The 23,674-nt window shown below is 34.6% G+C and overlaps 4 protein-coding genes and 1 long non-coding RNA gene across 7 annotated transcripts in view; 2 read left to right on the top strand and 3 right to left on the bottom strand.

Moving 5' to 3' along the window:
• Nucleotides 1–8,828, bottom strand: part of LOC135834241 (enhancer of polycomb homolog 2-like) — a 59,695-nt gene extending 50,867 nt beyond the window's left edge. Inside the window, exons 1-2 of one of the 2 annotated variants that reach the window (XM_065348073.1) lie at nt 8,740–8,828; nt 8,576–8,659 (exon numbers count right to left, since the gene is read on the bottom strand). The gene's annotated coding sequence lies outside the window, so the exon portion shown is untranslated. Of the gene's footprint in view, nt 1–5,939; nt 6,526–8,575; nt 8,660–8,739 lie in introns of those variants that run through there. The other variant, XM_065348072.1, reaches the window with a different exon arrangement.
• Nucleotides 8,829–10,692: 1,864 nt separating this feature from the next.
• Nucleotides 10,693–14,419, bottom strand: LOC135834237 (uncharacterized). The gene is made up of 3 exons (XR_010556623.1): nt 14,123–14,419; nt 13,852–14,053; nt 10,693–13,778 (listed from the first exon to the last, which is right to left on the bottom strand). It is a non-coding gene; the product is annotated as an uncharacterized LOC135834237 (long non-coding RNA).
• Nucleotides 14,420–14,691: 272 nt separating this feature from the next.
• Nucleotides 14,692–15,844, top strand: LOC135834232 (DNA fragmentation factor subunit alpha-like). Its single transcript, XM_065348062.1, has 4 exons — nt 14,692–15,001; nt 15,089–15,242; nt 15,333–15,500; nt 15,599–15,844. The coding sequence occupies exons 1-4, from the start codon at nt 14,878–14,880 to the stop codon at nt 15,726–15,728; spliced, it is 576 nt and encodes a 191-aa protein (XP_065204134.1). The 5' UTR covers nt 14,692–14,877; the 3' UTR covers nt 15,729–15,844.
• A 1,752-nt stretch (nt 15,845–17,596) lies between these two features.
• Nucleotides 17,597–20,251, top strand: LOC135834233 (E3 ubiquitin-protein ligase RNF146-like). Of its 2 annotated transcripts, none has more exons than XM_065348063.1 (3): nt 17,597–17,829; nt 17,905–18,165; nt 19,087–20,251. In XM_065348063.1, the coding sequence occupies exons 1-3, from the start codon at nt 17,802–17,804 to the stop codon at nt 19,371–19,373; spliced, it is 576 nt and encodes a 191-aa protein (XP_065204135.1). In that variant the 5' UTR covers nt 17,597–17,801; the 3' UTR covers nt 19,374–20,251. The 2 variants fall into 2 exon arrangements, with proteins under 2 accessions (XP_065204135.1, XP_065204136.1); XM_065348064.1 differs by lacking the exon at nt 19,087–20,251 and adding an exon at nt 18,324–18,897 and having other exon boundaries at nt 17,601–17,829.
• Nucleotides 20,207–23,674, bottom strand: part of LOC135834231 (putative inorganic phosphate cotransporter) — a 10,846-nt gene continuing 7,378 nt past the window's right edge. The window contains exons 8-9 of the mRNA XM_065348061.1: nt 20,841–21,079; nt 20,207–20,755 (exon numbers count right to left, since the gene is read on the bottom strand). Of these exons, the coding sequence (XP_065204133.1) occupies nt 20,456–20,755; nt 20,841–21,079 (539 nt within the window). The 3' untranslated portion in view covers nt 20,207–20,455. The remainder of the gene's footprint in view (nt 20,756–20,840; nt 21,080–23,674) is intronic.

The following is a 23,674-nucleotide window of genomic DNA, read 5'->3' as shown; positions in this document are numbered from 1 at the left end:
TTTATGTTTCAACATTTTTTAATTCGAAAAATGATTATTGGAAAAAAAAAATAAAACTTCAAAACTAAAAGCAAAAAGCACGAGTGAAGCGAGGTCAAAAGCTTTTAAAAATTCAATCATGTTTTCAGAAATCAAAACAAAAAGTTTCTTTACGAAGAGAGGAGTTTATTTATCTGATTCAAACTCGAACATTTCCTGAATTTGAACAAAAAATTTGTAATTCAAAATCTAAAAAAGTCGACAAATGAGCCTTTTTCTACAAAATTTGTTCAAAATTCCGGAAAAAATGGGAAAATTGAAAATTTGAAAGTCTTATTGGAAAAAAGCAGGATTTTTGGATAAAATTATTGAAAAGTAGGACTTGAGTAGGACCTGTTAGACACATTGAAAAATGAACTTTAGCCCTTGAAAATAAGGAACAAAATTTTTGAAAAATTTTCAGTAAAAAAAAACATTCTCGTTCTTTAAAAATGATTTACAAATTACAACAAAGAAATTTCCATCGGCTAAAGACTATTTCTACCAATTTTTTTTCATCAGGTGGGAAAAACAACATTTTTCCAAAATTCTACAAAAAAACAAAATAAATTGGAAGTTTCAAGTCTGATTGAAAAAAAAAACAGATCATTTTGATGAATTTAAAGCGTCCACAACTGCACTGGCAAAAAGGAGGATTAGCAGGATAAGCAGGAGTGTTGGACACCCTGAACCTCCCTCCCCTTTTATCACAAAGAAGGTTGGGAAGCCAATAATAGCGATTCCATGTTTTTTCCAACAAATAAGGAACTTACCAAAAAAATTAGAGCAAAATCGAAGAACCAAACCCAAAACAGGGACGATTTGAAAAAGATTGACCCAGATGTCAGCAACTTTTTCCCAACGAAGTCAAAAGATCGATCGACCACGATTTTTGAATAATTCCAAAGGTGTTTTCAAGATAACATTTATTCTAAGAACCAAAAGCTTCTATGTAGGGTAGGGTCAATTTTGAGGTTTTTGAAATCCTCGGGTCAAGAAATCAAACAAGCACGTTATCATCCAACTGTTTTCAATCTTTTGTACCCCACAAACCTAGTGTTTGTGTTCGTGCACATTACGAAGTTCAAACAATTAGTCAGCGAGAAGCACGTGGTGATGGAGGGAAGATGCCTGCCTTCGGTACCCTTGGACATTAGACAGATTTCACTAAATTTATAGCTAAACGATAAAATAAGGTCAGGTAATTTACTATCACTGATAACGTTATCAGAATACGTGTCCATTATTTGTACAATCATTTCAAGTTTTTTAAAAAATTTTCAATCTATGTGTCATGTGTTTTCTTTCCTATTAATCACTCGTACGAGTACATGTGTCTCTTTAATGTGCATCGATAATGTGCGGCTATTTGTACTTTGTTGATAACCTATTTTTCTTTCATTTCTGCTTCGATCTTTGAGTGAATCATTCCAATTGATTCATTTTTACAAAAACACCTTTTTCACCGAAAATCCAGCAATATAATTACTATTCCTCCAATCATCTTCAGACCAACTTCTTCTACCACAATCTCGAAATTTTTTTCTCTAAATACCTCGTTACCCGGGTCACTTTTTTATTCAGGTTGCTCTCGCTCCAACCACCTACTTCAATCGTACCAGATTAAAATATGTATTCTCAAACCACACATTTTCTGGTCGTCGAAGACATCGAGACAAGTCATATCGTAAGTATGTACTCGTACTCGGACTTGTGGACTCTCTCATCTCATGGTAGGCGACCACGACTCGTCCACACGATAATGTGAAAATATCGACATATTCGACGTCTAAATCTTCTTCTTACGAGTATATTCTGGTAGATTTGTGCGCGACACGGACGCGTGTATAGGGCAGCGGGTAAAAAAAACCATGCACACGCAGCAAGCACTCCGAAGAATCCGTTATAATCAAACTTGTTTCGAATAGGTGGCCGTTACAAATACACGTAATCGTTGGCGAACAGCACAGCAGCTCTCTATGGACGACAAATCGCCGCACCTTGGCAGCAATCTCGTATTGATTTATCACAAGATCAGTGTGCCCCTTTTTTGCTCAAAAGGTATATTTGGATTCAAAATATTGTCTCCAGACTAGCCTGGGATTATTTTAGTTACTAACTTTAATCAAATGACTCGATAATTTTTCGGTGCTAGGTACAGACTACAGAGGTATGCAAGCCTCATAGTCAGACGAATCCCCTAGTACAATATCAATCTATGGTAATACATTGGCTCACATAATTATTCACAATACTGCAGTCGCGCCGTCACATTCGATTCGAACAATAAAACACGACCGTGTAAAAAAATTTAGGTCAGACGTTAAATCGGCAATTAGCGTCATGTATTTTCAAAGTCAATCAGTTCTCGCAAACTCGTTGAATTGACACCTTTGTATACGCCGTTGTCGTCAAATACGATCACGACTAGTCGCAGTCGCAACTGCCACACCACTTCCCCCCTCCCCCCCACTATTAAATACCTGTCGAAATTAGTGCATTGTCTCATGACACGACGACAACACCCAATAGTCCTATCGATGCAATTCTAATGTAGGATTGGGGACTTTCCACAGTATTGAAATTCTCATAACTTCACAACTCATTTCACGAGTATTGCCTTTTGGACTATTCAAACCAAAATGTAAAAATGTGGCAAAATTGATTCAAATTTGAATTTTAACCCCCCTTCTCACTCACTCTAATATACTTCAAATCGTTCGAACGAGTGTAAGATGGGTTAATCATCGAGTTACAGGGTATCTACCGGAATTTTTTGACCAAAAATCACTACATTTTCACTACCTTTCAAAAAAAATCATTGCCTTCCAAAATATTTTCAGCCCCCCCCCCTTACGGGAAAGATTTTTCATGAGCGAACTCGAAAAATTAGCAAATCAACTAAGTACATATTTTGAGAATAAAATTCTTTCAAATATGAAAGATGACGGATTTTTTTTAGCAGTGATTGTTCAGGGTGTCTAGTGCAACAAAATTTCAAAATAAAAAAGCAGGCCATTTTTTAAGCACTTGGGATTTTGGGATTTTTCAAATGGGGGGGGGGGGGGGGTAGACGAGGTAACATTTTACATTACAATTTTTCGCTTTTCCAATGTCTTCAAACATTCCAAGATTTTTTTCAAGCAAGTGTCACTTCAATTTTTGATTTTATTTTCACCTTTAAGGTTCTTGTTACTGTAATAAAATTGGGCGAATGAAGAACTTTGTTCAAAATAAAAAAATTAAAAAAAAAAATTATGGAACATTTGAACAATATTTGGAAAAAATATACCAATTTTTCGAAAAAGCTATCGAAAATTAGTATTTGGGGGGGGGGGGGGGGAATAAAAACGTTGTTTTCTTGAGTGATGAATGAAGACGTTTATTATTTTTGTTTCAAAATTTTAACACTTGAATGATTATTAAAAAAATAAAAATAAAAATTGAAAAAAGCAAACGAGTCCGAGTGAAGCGAGGCCAAAAAGGTTTTCAAAAATTCATGTTTCAAGAAGTGAAAAATTTTTTTATTTTCTTGATTGAAACTTCGAACACTTCTTGAATTTGAACAATAAGTTTCTTATATTGAAAAAGAAGAGCAAATAGTCAGAGCGAAGCGAGGGCAAAAGCTTTCAAAAATATGTAATTCAAGATCTAAAAAAGTCGACAAATGAGCCATTTTCTACAAAATTTTTCTTGCGTGGAAAATCGGATTTCCAGCTTTTTTTCATTTTCACTGCCTTTTAAGCAAAATTGCTGAAAATCACTACTTTTGCACTACTTTCACTACATGGTACCTGGTAGACACCCTGAATTATTTTTTTTATGAATTTAGGACTTTGAAATACGTTCCCACACTTTTCCAATCACAAAAAAAAATTTAATGAATTTTTGCACCTTTTTTAAAAACACGTTTTTGATTTTGTATGATTTCTGTTGCTCTTTTCCCTTTTTGTTCTCAAAAATGACCCAGAAGGCTGAAATTTGGTACGAACAGTCAAAATATGCCCTAGATAGCGATGCTTTTTGAATTTGGGAGTTTTAGATTTTCTGAAACCCCCCCCCCCCCTCACCCCCCTTTTCTGTCACAAAACTGTGCTTTTTACGTCTTTTTAAAAATAATTTTAGATTTTATGCCATTGCTGGAGCCTTCTCAAATTCACTCATGAGCCCGAAATTTGGCATGTGCATTTGAAGGATGCCCTGAATGAGATTTTCGGGGTTTTAGACTTTCAAATGCCTTTCTTCTCCACTTTCCAGCGACAGAAAAGTGGATTTTTGCAATTTTTGAATAGTCAACGATTTTTTGTCTTCGCTGTAGCTTTCTCAAACTGACTTGGGAGGGGGGGGGGGAGGTTGAAATGTAGCATGCACATTCGAAAGGTGCTCCAAATATGCTCTTGGGAAGTTTCAACTTTTCAACCCCTTCCCCACCCCTTTCCAGTAGCGAAAAATTCTGACTCAAACCACGAGTTGGAAATCATTTTCCCTGACTTTTTTTTTTTTTTTTTTAAGTATTACGAAGCAGAGTGAAAACTTTCAATTTTTCTGACTTTTCCATTCCTTTTTCCAGAAGGTCGAAATTCTCCAAGTTTATTGAACTTCTCGAGACGAACAAAAAAAAACGATTAGTCAAAATTTCACATCTTTGACACAATAAGACACCCCGAGGCCCCGAGGGAGCAAATTTTCTCATAAAAGTACAGCACTGTTGGAAAAAACACGATTATTCGAAAAAATCTAATCAAGTCAACATCTACAGCAAGGTCGCAGGATGAAATCAAAGTGCAATATTCACTTCTTTCCAACCACTCAGTTTGAAAGAGCAGAAGTAAAAAATCTAAGCTTCAATTATCTACTTGTGAGATTTCCCAATGATAATTTAAAATATTACCTCCAGTATCCTCGAAACAAGACGAATAGGTAAGTAAGAAGTGCATATTATGACCTTTCCTCCACTTAAGATCTCACGACCTTGCGTTAGGTCATTTCAAAATATCCTTCCTCGTAGGTCCTTCAAGTTCAATTACGAGCAATTTCGCCACTCAACGTTTCTGGCTATTTCGAGAGTCATAATCATAATAAAATCAAAGTCGAAAACAAAATTTTCTTCAGATTTTGGACACGATGCTCGTTCAAATTTTGAGACAAGTAGACCTACATATTTTTTTTTCAAAATTTGAGATAGATAATTTCTTCAATTTGACTTCTCATGCTGATTAGTTTTTTTCCCCCAAGACTTCACTAGAACAAGGAGATAAATAACTGGAAGCAGAACTTGATGAGAAAATATTCATCTTTTGGATCCATTGACACCAAGGAAACGCCTGATTGAATGATTAAAATTTTGATACTGAGAAACATCAGCCCTACTATCTCAGCTTAGATCTTTTCATCAGTTAACAACCAGTTTTATGTCATTTTTCGTTGAAAAAAAGATCGACGAATCTGCTCACGAACTGTAACAGCATATTTTTCAAGAACATCCAACCTAGATCGAGCCAATTAAGCATTTGAAACGAATTTTATCGATTTTTGAAATGAAAAACTGTCTAACCACAGTATTCGTAAGCCATTCTGCAGTTTTCATTCACTGGAGCATTGAATACATTATTCAGAGGAAAATTTGGGAACTCCAATTCAAAGGTTATTAGATCAGATGATTTAGCATCATTTGAATGATTCATTCGAACAGATTAGATAAATCAGGGTAAGTTTTGCTGCATTCGTCATCTCAACAGATCATACAAAAGAGTTCATTTTCTCCAGTAGGTCAGCTCTCATCAGCTCTATCAACAAGTGAAACACGACCAAGTCCCAAATATACATATGAATCGATTTTTCGAGTACTCAGCGATCATTTTCTCGCATTTTCACCTCAATTTTACATCAATTTACACCATTGCATCGGTATACGAACTTACTTATCTAACTAGCTGCTGGTCTTCTGCTAACCGAATTATATTCGCGCACTACGACACATAAACGATGGAACGATTGAAGCACCGCATCTATCACCACACCGCGCACTCAACAAACACCACCGTAAGCAAGCAAGGTACACACACACAAACCCAAACAACACGTCACCACTGAGCCGAAAATTGGGCCAAAAAATTGACGATTCGACGCAAATAATCGAACGAACCGGAGTGCAAAGTCGACTAGATACTACGGGTACGAAATAGGAAACTGAATAGCGTAAACCAGTAAAATAAACAAACCGATGGTCGTACTCGTACTCGTATTTACTCGCAACACGACTATAAACGATGACGGCGCACCTCGAACGAGCCAGAGCCAACTGAGTAACAGCTGCGAACAGGTTCTCGAATGAAACTGATCGATGTCCGTACTGCGTCCTGCGTCGTCGTCGTCGTCGTGAGCCCGAGAACCACGTAACCCGTACCAGGCGAAACCGTCGCAAAGCGTTTTAACCCAGCGCCAGCGGTTACCATTGCGTCTGTGTGCGATCGTTCTCGTCTATACAACACGTACACGGTTACACATTTTCACCAATCATAAGAGTTTTTTTTTTCCATTTTACAACAACGTTGTTGCGTCTTCTCTCTTCACACTTTGCGCCGCCGCCGCAAGCCCCGTACTCGTATATTTTTTCCGCGAGACGCGTAATAAGCTTCTTTTTTCATTCTGCTAAATATTATTACACAGCTACGACAACGACCAGGACGCTGAGCACGTCCATTCTGCACTTGTTCGCCACTCTTGACTCTATTCAGCGTCCATTTATCTTCTCTTTATCTGCGGCCATTCAATCAAGATTTCTTTCAAATTCTTCCATCGTTGCCCTGGCCTGGCCGAGCAGGCGAGCACCGAGGAAAATAGCTGCTGCGAAATTACCAGCGGCGTTGCCAAACGTATTACGTACGATGGAAAAAAATAATGAAAAGGAAAATCTCATCTGCTCGATACGCTACGCTCATCGTCGCCATCGCTGCTCCGAACAAAAATAATAGTGAAATTTATCTCGTGTATCTGGAGGAATCGATACAGACGCCGACGTAATTTACGTATACATCGCCACCGCTGCCGGAGCTGATTAATTAATAAGCGTCTCGTGCGTTGTTTCGGTTTCGTTCTCGATGGCGACGGCGACGCCGATCCCTTTCATTTTCTTCTTTCCACGTAATACGATGTACAATGAACGAGAAACTGTTCGGAAAGAAAAACTGTACGATGAGAAAAATACGATACGGTGTATTGTGCGTATTCTAATCCAATTTAATATGTTGATTTTCACGTCGCTCGTCGTCGTGTCATATGTATGAGTCATAATGATACCCATATCGAATTCGAAAAATAATCCGGTTTTTCTGCTTGACCACTGGATATCCGGCAACGTTGCAGATCGATTCGCAAATTGCAGCTCGCGTGTAATTATTCCAGTCGTGCTTGTGTTTTTGGTATTCGTGTAGTATGTAGATGACACAATATTTTATCGTATAGGTCATCTCTGACGTAAATGACGTGATTCGCGAACAATTCAGATTACTCGGCTTAGCAGATCACAGCCCAGCATCGAAGTTATCATTTTAGTAGATTTCACAGCTGCTGAATACTTCTTCAGGCCCAAGTTTTCCTAGATTCCGGTTCTGTCTTCGAATAAACATGTAGGGAAGGTGAGGTAAAAACGAGCTGAAAGTGTGAAAACTGAAAAAATACTGCAAGATGATCAACTTTAATACATTTTCCACGTTAACGAAGGAAAATCTGCTGGTTCTCGTTTTCCTAATACGCGATTCAAAAACTCGAACATTTTGAATACAGTTTTCAACGTATTTTTGTCAATTTTATGCTACTAAATTCGAACTAATATTTAAAATTTGGCGGGAAAATGGAAGAAAAATTTTTCAAACTAAGAAATGTAAATAAAATATTAAATGAACAAATCGTATTTTCCTCAAATACCCTTCAAAACATCGACTTCAATTTCAAATTCTTAATTCACGCTCCTACGGTAATCAGTTATGCAACACCTATGGCATACGGGTACTCCCGCCAATCTCTTTGTTCCAAACATTGAATGATAATTTGAGCAGTAAAATTAAATATTCAAGATATTATTCATGTTTCGTTCAATATTAATAACGTGAGCGAGTCAATTACTAAAACACTATCACATTTCAGTGTTTCAAACTGATTTTCGGTACGTCCACAGTCGCACCGGAGCAACCCTATCAATGTAAACAAACCCTACGTTTGCCAAGTTTCGAGATTTTACAACGAAAATAAACATTCCGGTGGTAAAATTAAGGATATTCAGGGTCTCTGAGGTATACTAATTCGAAATTCAACGATACAAATACTCCAACGGACAAATTTTTCGTTTGCTTGGTTTCGTATCGAATACAGCACTAACGTTCAACGTTCGTTGTTCTCCAACAGTTCAAAACACTGTAAACACTCGGTTGTGATTGAAAATATTTCGGGTTTGGAGCATTACCAAGTGTTCGATATTAAACATGGATGAGGAAACATCGTAATTAAACAATAATATGCGCTAAATAATACGTAATTTATATTAAAACGATATTATTACCTGCTGTTGGAAGTACCAGGGTGATGAACTTGGTGAGGCATCCAACTCCAAGTGGCAGTGATGAAATGGAAACGCGTCACGCGCCTGAAACCATTGGAATGTTCATTTCGTTCATTAATGAAACCTTAAACGATTATTTAGCAATATTATCAATTAATAATTACTAATTATTGATGCAAACTTATTAAAAATAAATTAAAAACTTGAGATTTTTAGCAAACATTTCAGTTTTTGATTCAAATAAAATTAACCGTTTTGGCTTTCGGATGGCGCGAAGGCGAATGTAAATTGTAAACATCGATTTGCATGTTGCGCGCTCTAGCGGAAATTAAAGTAAGCTTATTTTTATTCGATTTTTATCAGGCTAAAACGTTTTCAAGTTTGATACTCCTGAAGCAATTTTTCTGTTTGCATGCGGGATGCGTAACAGCCGTTCATTTCGTTCATGTCGTTCACTACATCATTTTTAATATTTTAATTTTTAAATTATTTTTATTAATTTAATAATTTTCAACTGTTTTACAATAGTATATTACACAACGAGGGCCGAAAAAGTGATTTTTGACGAGGGTGAGGTTTGTGACCCGAACGAAGTGAGGGGAACAACTCACACGAGTTCAAAATCACTTTTTCTCCGAGTTTAGTGAAGTAATTTTTCCTGAACGAGGGTGAAAAGACGTACTAGATAGGATAGGAAAAAAATTTTATTTTTAATTAATTAATTATTATTTTTCATTTTCGAAATTTTTTTCATCAAACATCTTCATTTATATGCGATATTCCGATCTTTTACGTGACAATTTATCATTCTGAAATATGCGATTTTGTTCAAGTTCAACGTTCAACAGTTTCAACACTGAAAAAAAGTTTATTTAGTTTCAAAAATTTGCAAGAAATTTAAATTTAAATTTGAAAAAATCAGCCTTTGAAATCATTATAAATGCTACGTTTCAAAAGAAAAAAAATGAAAATTTTTCCCTAAAAATAACCGTAGCCAAAATAAAATGAATCGGTTACGCCTACGGTTATGGTTAAAAAAATTAATACCAATAATTTTGGTTAAGGTAAAATTCTGAATCAAAATTAAAGGCGATAAAATTGGGTCTAATCTATCGTCATCGATACAATTTTTGAGTTTCACTTTATATCAAATCAGCACAATATTTATTTCAATTTTTAATTCAATTTATGGATTTTGTAGGGGTCAACTTTAAAAATTGAGATTGCTCAGAAATCAGAATTTTTAGAGAGCGTAGGTACATGGCTCACGGGTGTTTAATTTAAAGAAAAGTCAACTGTTTTGATTTGAAATCAGAATTTTAGAGTCGTATTTAATATTCAATTCATAGACGTTACTTTATTGATTACTCAGAAAATGAAAACGGTCCAATAGTCGAGGACCAAAGCTGAACCGAACAAACATACAAATAAGTAGACCGAACCTGCATGCAAAAATGTATCATCAGCCAAACTTGTAGGTACTAAAGTGCATTTTTCGATTTTTGGTATGTAAATTTTAGAAAATCCCAGTGCCAAAAATGGAGAAAAAAAATCAAAATTATAACAAAAATGCTGAAATTTGCGATAGACCATACCCTCGTTATAAGAAATTCTGAAGCCTCAAGCAGATTTCACTAAATAAAAACTGCGTCTTAATTTTGACTTGCTGAGTCAACTGCAGGTGGTTTCAAGTCGTTTTGGAGCCTCCAATGACTTTGTGAAAATTCCATTTTTTCAAAAAAATGCGATAAAATCTGTCCATATCAACTCTACAGCGCGTATTCTCTCGATCGGTTTCACTGTCCCTCCTTACATCAACACAGACTACCCCTACAAAGATGAAAGATCCCTATTCATTCCAGACGACCCTTCCAAAATTAAAAAATTCTTAGACCTAATTTAAAAACTTGACCTTACCAACTCGATATAGAATCTCACATGACGAGTGTAATAAACTAATAGGTAATCAAGTAATTACAAACACCCAAAAAAAAAAAAGAAAAAAAGGCAAACTCAGAAAGTTGCAAAATACCGCTCGTTCGTTTTTCGGCATTGTCATTTCTCATGTTCTAAACCCCCCCCCCCCCCCCTCCCCCGTAAAATATGATCTTGAAATATTTAGAATTCTATTTTGCTTTTAATAACCACATTTTTGATTTTTTAATTTTCATTTTTTTATGGATATAAAATTTTATTTTTAGCACCAACTGAGAAAAAGGAAAATGACAATATCTAAATGTATTTCATGTTGACCGATGATCAGTTTTTTTTTCTGATTTCAAAAGCACTGATAAGCGCAGATCTAGCGTTCCAACAAAGGACTTGTACGAAACTTTTTAAACCATACAAAGGTAGATCGAAAGATAAGGCAATATTCATCACCTGTCAGAATTTCAAATGCTAAAGTGCCTATTTCGATTTTTGGTGAATTTCTAAAAATCAAATTCACGCCAAAATGAGGAGAAAAAATCAAAATTTTACTTAATTGACCAAGAAAGCTGCAATTTGGGATATACCCTATTTTCGACACGCCAAATCGATTGGAAACTGTTTCAATCCGTTTTGAGCAATTCTGGAGCCTCCAAAAAATTTTTGAAACCCGAAATTCCTACAAAATTTCATCAAATGGAGTTGGAAAGCCAAAATTTATTCTGCAAAATAATTTCGATACGCCACGAATTCGACTGCAGGTGGATTTCAAGTAGTTTCGGAGCCTCCAGCGACTTTTTGAAAATTACTGGCAATTTCAGGAAAGCAAAAATTTATTCTGCAAATACGCAACAGAGTCGACTGCTACCTCCAGCGACTTGTACTTGCACGAAATTTTTTAAAACGTACAAAGGTAGATCAAAAGATCAGGCAAAAATTTCAAGTGCTAAAGTGCCTTTTTCGATTTTTGGTGAATTGTTGTAAATCAAAATCAAAAGTTTACCAAAGCAACCAAGAAAACTGAAATTTGGGCTATACCCTATTTTCGACACGCCAAATCGATTGGAAACTGTTTCAACTTGTTTTGAGCAGTTCTTGAGCCACCAGCAGATTTTTGAAACCCGAAATTCCCACAAAATTTCACGAAATTCATTCTGCAAACTAATTCCAATACGCTACGAAGTCGACTGCAGGTGGATTTCAAGTGGGTTTGGAGCCTCCGGCGGCCGTTTGAAAATTACTGGAGCCTCCAGTAGATTTTTGAAACTTGAAATTTTCCCAAATTTCGTCAAATGGAGATGGAAAGCCAAAATTCACTCTGCAAACTAATTTCAATACGCAACGAAGTCGACTGCTGGTGGATTTCTAGTCGTTTTGGAGCCTCCAGCGACTTTTTGAAAGGTTGTACGGCGTTTTTTGGAAAATCGAAATTTCCACAGAGTAGCTGGAAGCTTCAAAACCATTTGAAACTACCATGCAGTCGAATTCATATCGTGTTGAAATTAGTTCGCGAAGTAAATTTCAGCTTCGCTTGCTAACTCCGTTTGATAAAATGTTGTGGGAATTTCAAGTTTCAAAAATCTGGTGACTCCAGTAATTTTCAAAAAGTCGCTGGAGGCTCCGAAACGGCTTGAAATCCACCTGCAGTCGACGTCGTAACGTATTGAAATTAGTTCGCAGAATGAATTTCGGTTTTCCACCTCCATTTAATGAAATTTTGTGAAATTTTGAGTTTCAAATACCTTCTGAAGGCTCCAGAACTGCTCAAAACGGGTTGAAACAGTTTCCAATCGATTTGGCGTGTTGAAAACAGGGCATATTCCAAATTTCAGCTTTCTTGGTCAATTTGGTAAAATTTTGATTTTTCCCCTCATTTTTGGCCTAAATTTGATTTTCAAAAATTCACCAAAATTTAAAAAATTCCCTTGAACATTTGAAATTTTGGCTGGTGATGAATTTTTGCATGCTCTTTCGATATACTTTTGTACGGTTTAAAAAATATCGACCTTATCCAATCACATCGGCTTACATTTTCAATGTAGAATAGTTGATTTTTATTTTTTTTTCAAATGATGATTCATATGAGGAGCTTGGTGACAAAGTTAGGCAAACGCCACAAGGTTGATTTTGAGAAAATCTTTGTTTTTTGTTACAAAAATATACAGCATTGTAAAGGTGGGGGATATTTGACAAATTGTAGTGATGATACTGAGTAACAAAAATACAAAAAATATCCTTCCACCATCAACCCCCACCACTATTAAAAAGAACCTGAAAATGCACTTGTCTGATTTTGAAACCAAGATAAAGATAATTTGAAATTGAAGCTGTCTAGATCAGTTAGGTTTTCATACGTATAGGATTTTTAACCCTCTTTCCATTTCTGAGGTCCCTTAGTTTCAAAATAGTACATAAAAGGTCAAAAAACGCGATCAAAGTTGCGCCTTAGTTTCAAACACGGACATGTGAACATTATCTTAGTTTCAAAATGAGACATATCCTGGATATGTCTGTTTTTGAAACTAAGACAATTTGCACATGTCTGTGTTTGAAACTAAGGCAAAACTTTGAGCACGTTTTTTACCCTTTTACATACTATATTGAAAATAACAGACCTTGGCAATGAAAAGAGCGTTAAAAATCCTATAAGAATCAATATCTAACTCGATTTTTGTAGAAGTGGCGTTTGTCTAACTTTGTAACCAACCTCCTCATATCATGAAAAATATTGATCATTTCCTAAAATTTTGCACATTTCCTTTTTTACACGACAAATCTTTGAAATATGACTATTTTCGCCGAAATAGTGAACAAAGTGACTTGCAAGTGAAATTAGTGACTGAGTCACTTTTCAAGTGATCAAATTTCATGCCTGCAAGATGCTTCAAAAAGCAAAAAACCCGTCAAACTGAAGAAAAAAATAAATTTGAAAAAAAAGAATGACATCCCCAAAAAATGCTTTAAAAGCAAAAAAATCGTCAAGTTGGAAAAAAAGATAGACTCTGCGTGAAAAAAGTTTTTAAAAAAAATACGTGGTATCAAAAAAACCGCCAAGACTCATACAAAAATTTTCATCACTTTCACACCAAACTTCAACGATTTTTAGAAAGAATGTAAGTGTTTTTTCCGCAAGATGAAGCATCCTTAAGGTATTTTTTTTTTTTAATAGGTGAGCGTGCTTTTCATTTTGCACACTTTCTTCAACTTCAATATGAAACTGCGCTTTGTAAACATCCACATGTTTTCTCTAGAAGAACGTAACGATGGCTGCAATCTACGAGGAAGTAAATTGAAAATCAACATTTGTGAATAATAACAATAATAATAATAATATAAAAATGTCATACCTACTCGTCCGATTCACCATCTACTGTTGGCCTTGTTTATTTTTCATCGTCTACAAAGATCTGTATACCTATGTGTTTTCGAAAAGCTAGTAGTTTGACCAAAAAGTTCAGTTCATTCTCATCCTGATTGAAAGTAATATGAAACACCATCAATACTCGTCCGATACGTCATCTACCGTTAGCCTCGTTCATTTTTCATCATCTGCGGAGATATATACGTATAATCACAACTAGAATAGCAAGAGTTATCATTTGATTGCGTAAATACTACCGGTAATAAATTGATTAATCATAAATTGAAGTAAACTGCACTTGAATGTTTCTTGTCTTGTTCGTCTTCGTTAATCAGTTTTTCTTGCTAACCTGAAAGAATTTTTCACACAAAGTACAACTAGCCAGAATAATAAGAGATTATAATATTCAGTTTCATAAATAAATACTACCCGTAAATAATTCCAACTGGTGTTTCTAATTGAATTAATCATCGCCAGTCACTAAACTAAAATCAGGAAGGAATAATTCTGATCATAATGAATCGCACAATCGAATCGATACAGTAGCAAATTTTATCGCGTTTAATTATTGCTAATATGCTAATATTAATATTGCTCATAAACCATAAAGTTTTTCAATTATTTTTCAATTTCATAATTTTATTAATTTTTCAAAAAAAAATTATCAAAACACTGAAAGGTGATTACTGATAAGAGCGGTGATTGGTGATTGATCGGTGAACGGATGCGTCAGAAAAAGAATCATTTAGGCCATCCTTATATTTGTTACGCATCCCGCGTTCAAAAAGTAAAATCGCACTCCTGAATCTGTTTGTTGATAAAAAAAATTTTTGGAAAAAAATTTGTTATCAGTGTGGTGAATTTTATTAAATTTTCGTTTTAAAATCGAGAAGAATTACGTTTTTAATGCCGTAATTGAATGATATTCTTGATTTTCGAGAAGTCTACGTCGCCGTAAATTTGAACAGAATTCCACTGTACGTGAAAATAATATGAAAAACTTGTAATACCGATGTCCACTAAGAAGAGAAGTATTGACCAAACTTCAGATTCTTTACCATATAAAGTTGTCGATAGCACTAGACAAACAAAATATGGTGTCGTAGCATCCTCGTACCAAGATTTAATCGATAAAGGTAAGATATCAACGGAAATCCTTACTTGAACATAATTTGATGGTAGCACAATATTTGTAATTTTCTGTGTTTTTTTTTTGCTCATAGCTGGCGAAAAATTCGGCACATCTTTTACCAAGGTGCTTTTAGAAGAAGATGGCACAATTGCCGATGCAGAATACTTTGAAACTTTACCAGCTAACACATGTCTAATGTTACTGAAGAATAACGAAGAGTGGGTTCCAGTATCTCATAGTTACTTGTAAGTTTTATCAATTATGAGGTAGAATTACCATAAATATAATTATTAGTATTATAATGTTTTAAAACTTGAATTGTGTTCTGATTTCAGTCAGAATACGGAGAATCAAGACTTGACTGATGGCGTGAATAATCCTCGTTTAGTAGAAATACTAACTCGTTTGAGAAACGATATAAGTTACCTTCCACTACTACGAATCGAAGATTTAGAATTACTCACAGAAATGGATGTAGATAGCTTCGGAGATATTCCTGATAAGTAAGAGTTCACTTTTCGGTCTTATTCTGTATTTCATCCGCTTGCCAAACGAGTTTCATTAATCCTTAATTCATATGTACATATGTGGTGTATTTCAGAAAATTCCTAGAACTAATTCAAGAAGCCAGTATTAGATTTCTTAACGATAAAAGAGATGCCAAAGATGCAATAGATGCTTTACGATTCTTGAAAACGTACTACCCGAGTATCGAATCCAACAGCAAATGAGATACGATAAATCATCAGTGAGATTTTCGATGGCAGAACGTTGAAATTTTGGATTCATTTTGTTGCTATTGTTCGGAAATATTGTTTGTAATACATTTTTTGTTTTAATGTCGAAAGATGGATTTTTTCTTACGAGAAGTATTTATACAGAAAGTCATTTCTTTGAAGATTTCGTGGACGTGAATAATTATATTTGTACTGAATTTCATCAACGAAATGAAATCCGCTGCATTGTATCTTTCAAACAGTCGGAGTTGGACTGTTGGAGATGAAAAATATTCAATTCACTCAAAGATTTAGCCAAATGTTGAGATGTGTCTGTGCATCTAGTTTAGTAGTTTTATGGATTTTTATGTTTCGATTTCCACCGTCCCACAGTTGTTTTATTAATTATTTATTTTCAGGGCTTGAAAACCGGATAGATATCACTCTCGGTTTTGGTTTCGGTTTTATGTTTTTTGAAAAAGTAAAGGTTTCGGTTTTGGTTTTGGTTTAGGTTTTGAAAAATAATATCTCTCTCGTTCCGGTTTTGCCTAAAGGGTTTGATTTCAAAGGAATCGGTTTCGGTTTTGGTTTTGGTTTCGGTTTTTTCCTATTTTCTCCTTTTTTTAGAAGGAAGAAGGCCAAGAAAGTGATCATTTTTTCAAGTACTTTGTGTATGTGACTAGAAAGCTGCACTTTGGCAGTGCCAAATTTGACAATTTTTTTAGTTTTCAGGCCTTTTTACCTTTAGCATTAGTTTTCACTTCATTTTTACCAAAAATGCAGTATTAATTGGGCTAATTACCTGAAAAATTCCAAAACCAAAACCAATTCAGTTTTCAATTGGTTACGCTCTCGGTTTCGGTTTTGAATTTGAGAAAATAACACTCCCGGTTTCGGTTTTGGTTTTAGTTGTGGGAAAATAACCGCTCCTGGTTTCGGTTTTGGTTTCGGTTTTGAGCAATTTTAATCGGTTTTTGGGGGGTTCGGTTTCGGTTTTGGTTTCGGTTTGCAAGCCCTGTTTATTTTCTATTTCAATTTATCATAAGTCTATTCCAGATTCAGATTCTGATCAAACAAAAAGCTGAAAACAGGGATGTCTAGCCAATGGGGTTGGCTAAAGCTAACGGCTAAAGCTAGAAAAATTTAGGGCTTTGGCTAAGCTAACGGCTATTGGCTAATGTCTCTTCATTGGCTGGCTATTGGCTGGCTATTAGCTGGCTAATTTTTCAAAAATCGAGTGACCCCTCTAAACACTCCTCTAAATGAGAGCAGTCACATTTTGCTGATTTTGCCCATTTTTATAGATATTATTTTCTAGTTTTAGGAAATAATTATTAATTTCACAAACGTGAATCACAATTTATTCGCATTCACGCATTATTTGATTACCTACATATATTCATAAACTGATTTCAGTAATTTCTCATTCATTTTCTGATTTTCTAGAAAAACAATGATCGTTGAAAAAAATTGAGAAAAAGATCCCCGGAACCACCAATGTCAAACTACTTTTTTTGGTCTTTAGCTTTTGATTTTATTACGAATTTTCAAATTTTCATTTTTATTTTTTTTACCCACAGGAAACCCATTTACTCGCCTATTTATTTTCAATTTTAGCCAATCATTTTTAGCCAAAATCAATTAGCTAAAGCTGGCTAATGGCTAAAATTTTTGTTGATTGGCTGGCTAATGGCTAATGGCTAAATGTCAAAAATTCAATAGGCTAACGGCTAATGGCTAATGGCTATTGGCTAGCTAGACATCCCTGGCTGAAAATGAAATGCGAACTGTGAAGTGAAGTACCTTAGCTCTTTAGCGACTCTACAGGCGTAAAAGTGCAACTACAATGTTTAAACTTGGCTACAGCGATTATCCATGGTTCATGGTTCTATGTCGTAATGTTTACATAACAAAAAAGTCCCATTTCTTTTTGCTAAAACGAAATTAGTTCAAACTTTCGAATAAAAGTTCAAAATTCAAAGTTGAATCCTTCCTCTATTCACCCCATCGATACCGAGCTTCTACTGCTGATTCCATTTCAAGCTATGAACTGATTTAGCAGGTACTGAGATTAAACGAGAACTCGAAATGGCTGAGAAACCAGCAACAACAAAAGGTAATACACATTTGACCTATTTCTCACATATGTTACATTTATTTCATTTTATACCGATATATCTTTCGTTTCCAGTATACACTGCCAATAGTAGCGATTCCATCGATTGCGCTGTCTGCTTACAGCAATGCGTCTACCCTACAGTTCTACCCTGCGGTCATGTATTCTGTTATCTATGCATCAAAGGACTCGGACGTACGACTAAAACTTGCGCTATGTGTCGTAAAGAATTCTCACCTGATTTATTAGAAAATCCTACTCTGCTTCATCCTATCGATTCATCGTCAGAGCCAGCCTTCGACGACGGTCACCAATGGTTCTACGAAGGACGGAATGGTACGTAAATTGCGTCGCAATATCGCATATACCATTTTCTACTAATACAATATTTTAATAGCCTATCAACGAAAACATATAATGCCGCATACTAATTGTGATAGGTGTGATACTACATATGTATTATACGTCTCTATATTTTTGTTTGAATTGTGTAGGAGGTTGGTGGCAGTATGAAAGCAGAATTTCCGAAGAAATTGAAAACACTTTTAAGACAGGAGGGAAAAGATTAGAAATTACCATTTGTGGAGAATTATACGTCATCGATTTAGATAATAATCATCAGTTTCAAAAAAATAACCCCGTTAGACGTCGTAGGATACAACGAAGTAGTATTAAGGATACACAAAAAAAAGGAGTTGCTGGAATTAAATGAGCTATAATGAATTTTTCAAATTCTGGACATGTGTGATTTCATACTTCACTATACATTTTTTTATATTACCTACCTTTAGAGTTCCCAAGTAATCGATAACTTAATTCTGGTTGCGATAAGAAGTAAATTTTTCAATCTGTGTTCTTTTTATGTGATCGCTCTTTGTCTCTTATTCACATATTCTATATTCACCTAGCATAGCAGCTTAGTATGCGGCATTATTTACCTATTTATATGTGGATTTTGATATTTTCAATTTTTTCGTTATTGTATATTTACTATGTATAGGTATTTTTTTTTGTTTAGCGAGTACTTCAACTTATATATCTACGAATATATTTTAATTTTGGTGTTTATTCTTACCTTTTCGAGTACCGATCGTTGAATTTCAAGTACATAGGCCTGTATGGTGAACTTGATTTTCTGAATATCTGAAACAATACGAACAAAAATCATAAATTATCTAATTATTCATTCAAATCAACAAACATAAATGGATGGAAATATGGTAAAACTAGATGAAAATGTCCATTCTGATTTTCCAGGTTGGTGGCAGTACGATGAACGTACCAGTCGAGATATCGAGCTATCGTATAAACAAGGTGTATCTACCTGCGAAGTATCCATCGCCGGAAAAATCTATACAATTGATTTCAACGAAATGGAACAACGTCAAAAGCAAAATGTCCTGAGAAACAGACGAATAAAAAGAGATCTCTCTAGCATACCTAAGAAGGGCATTTCCGGTATTCGTACTTCAGTTCGATCTCATTCAAACGATGATTTAGAAACAAGATTAGCCATGATGAATTTAGATGCATCGGATGAATAATTTTCGTTTTCTTTTTCTTCCTCTTTTCACTTTACTGTACATATTATTCCTGCAATTCTTTTCGTTATTAAGTGTGTTCGTTTTATTTATTCCTGTTTTTTCCCCTCCTTAGTCCTTATACTAATTCAGAAGGTTGAATCTTACGAAAGTTTTCGATGCCAGTGATCGAAGAAGTTGCAAAATAATTGCGACTGTGTTGAATTTGCCATCGACATTGCCGGTATAGATTTCTAGAATCGTATTCTAGTCTTACATCCAGATGTATCTCAAGTGTCTGAAGGAATAGACCGAAAGAAAACTTCTAAAGTTTCTTCTCTTTCAGGGCGAGTATTGTTTCGCAATTTTCTTTGAGGAAATTCAATTTTACTAACGTTGTGATTTCAGTATGTAAAAAGATAACGAACAAAGTTCTGAACCAAATTTGCACCAGATTTAAGGTTTTCTATTTTAAGCAGTTACCAACCCATCGAGTTTTTCAAACAGAGTATTATTCATCTTTTTTGTTCAAAACAACTACATACCTGTAATTTTTATCATCGTATTGAGGATTTTTAATGAATATATAGAAATAACGATGATGATAGTATTTTATCCCCAGTATTACCATTTCAATTTTAAAAATTACCTACCCATTTAATAACAATTGTGATAAGTATTTATTTTTACTGCCGTTGAAACAAGTTGATCATTTTATTGTATTTGCATTACTGAGTTATTGATTGATTCATTTTCATTCATTGTTAATTTACCTATAAAGTTGATATTTTTATTAATATTTAATTATTTATTTAACACGAATAATTGTATACTACACAAATTATGAAGGCGATGTATTTTTCAAAAAAAAAAAAAAAAAAAAAAAAAAGAAAATCATAAAATACATGTAATAAAATCTACAATATTTACAGCTCTTCATTGCCTTTATTGAAAATTTTTGTGATTTCTTCATTATTATTATTATCGAGTTATTATTATGATTATTTTGTTAACCATTAGTCAAATAAATTGTTGTTTTAATCCTCATTATTATGTCGAATATTTTTCGGTAACAATTCAGTCGATGCGAGTACGTTAATATTTTTCTAAAAGATCAACGGTCTTTCAACAAATACACTTCGTCTACGACTAGGATCAATGGGTATACCATTAATATAACTCATCTTTCTCTTGAACTCAGCTCTTTCGGCACCTTCTTGAATGGAAATCTCAGGTATTGTGTTCCTCCTCGAAGGATCATCTTCAGTTTGGTCAGCATCGCTACTGGATGCTTCTTCATTCCATGGTTGTACTTCACCGGAACCAAGAATGAAGTATACGATATTTGTAACAATCAGTACGTAAAATGCTATCCAGAATACATTCCTCCATTCCGTCAGAGTTCCCTAATCGAATTATAATATGTATTATTGGTCATATATTTGCTATTTTAAATATTATTATTATTCGAAGAAATATTATATTAATTACATGTGTAGTCAATACTCCGACCACGAAAGGTGCAAAAATACCGGAAATTGCTCCAGTTCCGCCAACAAATGCCATCAAACTGCCGGCGAAATTAGGACTCAGATCTAAAGGGTTGACTTTCAAACTTGGTACAAAGGCGCCCATTAAACCCATACCAATAGTGAACGAGGTAATTACTGCTACTCGATTGCAATACGAATAACTTGCTGCGATTATACCTAAAGCTGGTCCTGTTGCTGCTGTTCTAACACGCAAAATTTAATCAAAATGTTATAATCAGATCGTCATCAGCATTGAGCAATAAGTATACTTACATTGTAAGATTACATCGATAAAATAATGTACATAACGTTATTCGTACTTTCGAACCCTTTTTCAACTCAAGATTAGGTACCTATACTCTTTCTCTTTGATAAAAATGGCCGATTAATTTAAGTGTGTGCACACTAATTATCGTGTTTTTATATCTCCATACGTGTAATTCTGCTACAGGTACGATAGGTCTATCGATATCGATGGAATTCCCTTATATTTATCTCCATGCAGATATACCCAGACGCCATGTAGCACCTATACTATATTTCAATTAAGACGACCGTGATTTTTTATTTATTACGTTAGTGGATTTTCCGTTGTTCGTGAAATTGAATAACATTCGCAGAAGATTAGATAATGGGAAGTTGAAAGTGAATAATTTCTCTTTTTACCAGTAAGTACATAAATGTACTTATAGGACTTTTTAATTAGAGTGTAGGTATCGTGAATAAAAAATATTCATTTCCGATTCGAAGAAAATAATTCACGAAAAATAGGCTAATACAATTTTGAAAAGGTCAAGATCCAGTTTCGGTTATTGAAAAAGACAACGACCTACCACAATTTAAAATTAGGTCAATAAAATATAGTTTTCAGCAGTTCATATTCCTTTTTTTATTTTTAGTGAATTTTTGAAAATTCAATATCTGCAATTTACGCTTTAATAAAAAAAAAAAAAAAAAAAAAAAAAAAACGGACGTAAGTCGTAAAGTCATCTTTTTGAGGAAAGTTTTGAATCATGGATATGATTTTTTCTCAAATCAACTCCATCCAAACAAAAATAAACGCCAGAGACTCTCAGAAAGTTGTTTTTGAGTTTTTGACACAATTTTAATAAGTAGGTACTCCAAGTTTTTGAAAGTCTGGCATAATCTTAGGAATTTATTGGAATTTTTCAAATTTCTTGAAAGATAGATTCAGACCAAATTATTGTAAGTTTAAATACACTGTAAATAATGACAATTGAGCAAATTAAAAAAAATTTTTTAGAGTCTGATACATATCCCCGGAATTTTGAAATCTCTCCAGAAGGCCTGGAAATTTATTTGAGCAGCTAAAAATTGAGTTGTGGCTCATTCATGTCCTCTTTAAGGAGTTTATCCAAATTTGAACCGATTTCCAGATGGACATCACGAGTGCATTTTTAGGTAAGAAAGGAAATCCAAAAAATTCAAATTTTTCTGTTGCGAGAGCCGAATCAAAAAACAAACTGATTTTTATTCAACACTTATCCAGTGCTTCGCTCAATTTTCAGATTTTTTTTTTTGTGTGTGTGTGGGGGGATAATGGGTACGATAGAGATGTCGATTCAGGAAAATAGGTTAATGTCGCGGTGCTCATATTGCATCTCCAAACCCCTAATAAATCATATATCACATAATTTTTTCAGTTTATAGGAAACTTGGAGAGCCAAATGGTGGCGTTAAAGAAGACAAATCAAAAAAATGAGTTGATATTCGTATTTATCGCCCGGGAAAACATTCAAAACGATATGTCACACAATATTTTGACATTTTTTTTAATTTTGGGGCTCCGTACCCCTTCTCACCGCTTCTCCATGGGTTCACGAATGAATACTATCACGAAAAGTTCGCAGTTGTAAATAAGTATTATAAAAATGAACGTTTCCCGGATTTTTTTTTTCAAAATTTCAAATCATAAGTCTGAATAAATTTAGCAAACTTTTAAAAAACAAGTTTTCAAAAAAGCTCGACATTGGATTATTAAAATTTTTGGCGAATAGGTATTTTCGAAACTGCAGCTTTCAATCACTTTGAATCGCTGCAAACAGATTTTCCCCAATTTGAAGCGGTTCTAAATTTATGAACTCCAAATTTGGGCATTATTATGACGAGTAAGGAGGGGTTGCGATAAGGCCATTTTTTTGGCCCCTTGACAGTTATCGACTCAACCACTCTTAAAATGTTGTAATAAATGTACGAAATACGAATCCGTGGTTAGTTAACCCAAAATTACCATTTTTTGGGCTCCAGGAGTTCCCAAAGTTGCGAATGAAAAATAATCGTTACGCGAGGTAATTTTCTTACTTTCGACCCTCGGGGGCAAAAATTGGGAGGTTTCAGTTTTTTGAAAATTTTGGAACCACCATTTTGGACCTACCCCTTCAAATCCCGCTAAAAAGCTTTCTACGGTTTATTAGTATCTGAAAGACCCCTATTCTACCAAATTTTGAGCTCAATAAAAATTTTCCCTGGTACTCAAAAATCCAAACTTCCAATCTTTCGTAATTTCGATATTTTGGGAACCCCTGAAAAACTAGAAACCTGCGATTCGCGCCAAACGTAACGTTTTGAGGTGTGTATTCGAGTATTCAAATGAAAAATTTAAATTAAGCTCCCTGTATTTTCGTAATTTTGAACCCTTTTTTTAGAGCCCCCATTTTTGGCACCCCTAAAAATGGTGTTTGTGCTTATTCTTTCAAATAAATAGAAGAATTTACATTTGAAACACACTAGCAAGTGCTCGATAATTTTTCGTATGATTTTTCCAGTAATTTT

This window comes from Planococcus citri, chromosome 2 (assembly GCF_950023065.1).
Source record: "Planococcus citri chromosome 2, ihPlaCitr1.1, whole genome shotgun sequence".
In the NCBI taxonomy this organism is placed as follows: Eukaryota; Metazoa; Arthropoda; class Insecta; order Hemiptera; family Pseudococcidae; genus Planococcus; species Planococcus citri.
Note: the sequence above shows the minus strand (reverse complement) of the source record. Positions and strands in the feature narration are given on the sequence as shown.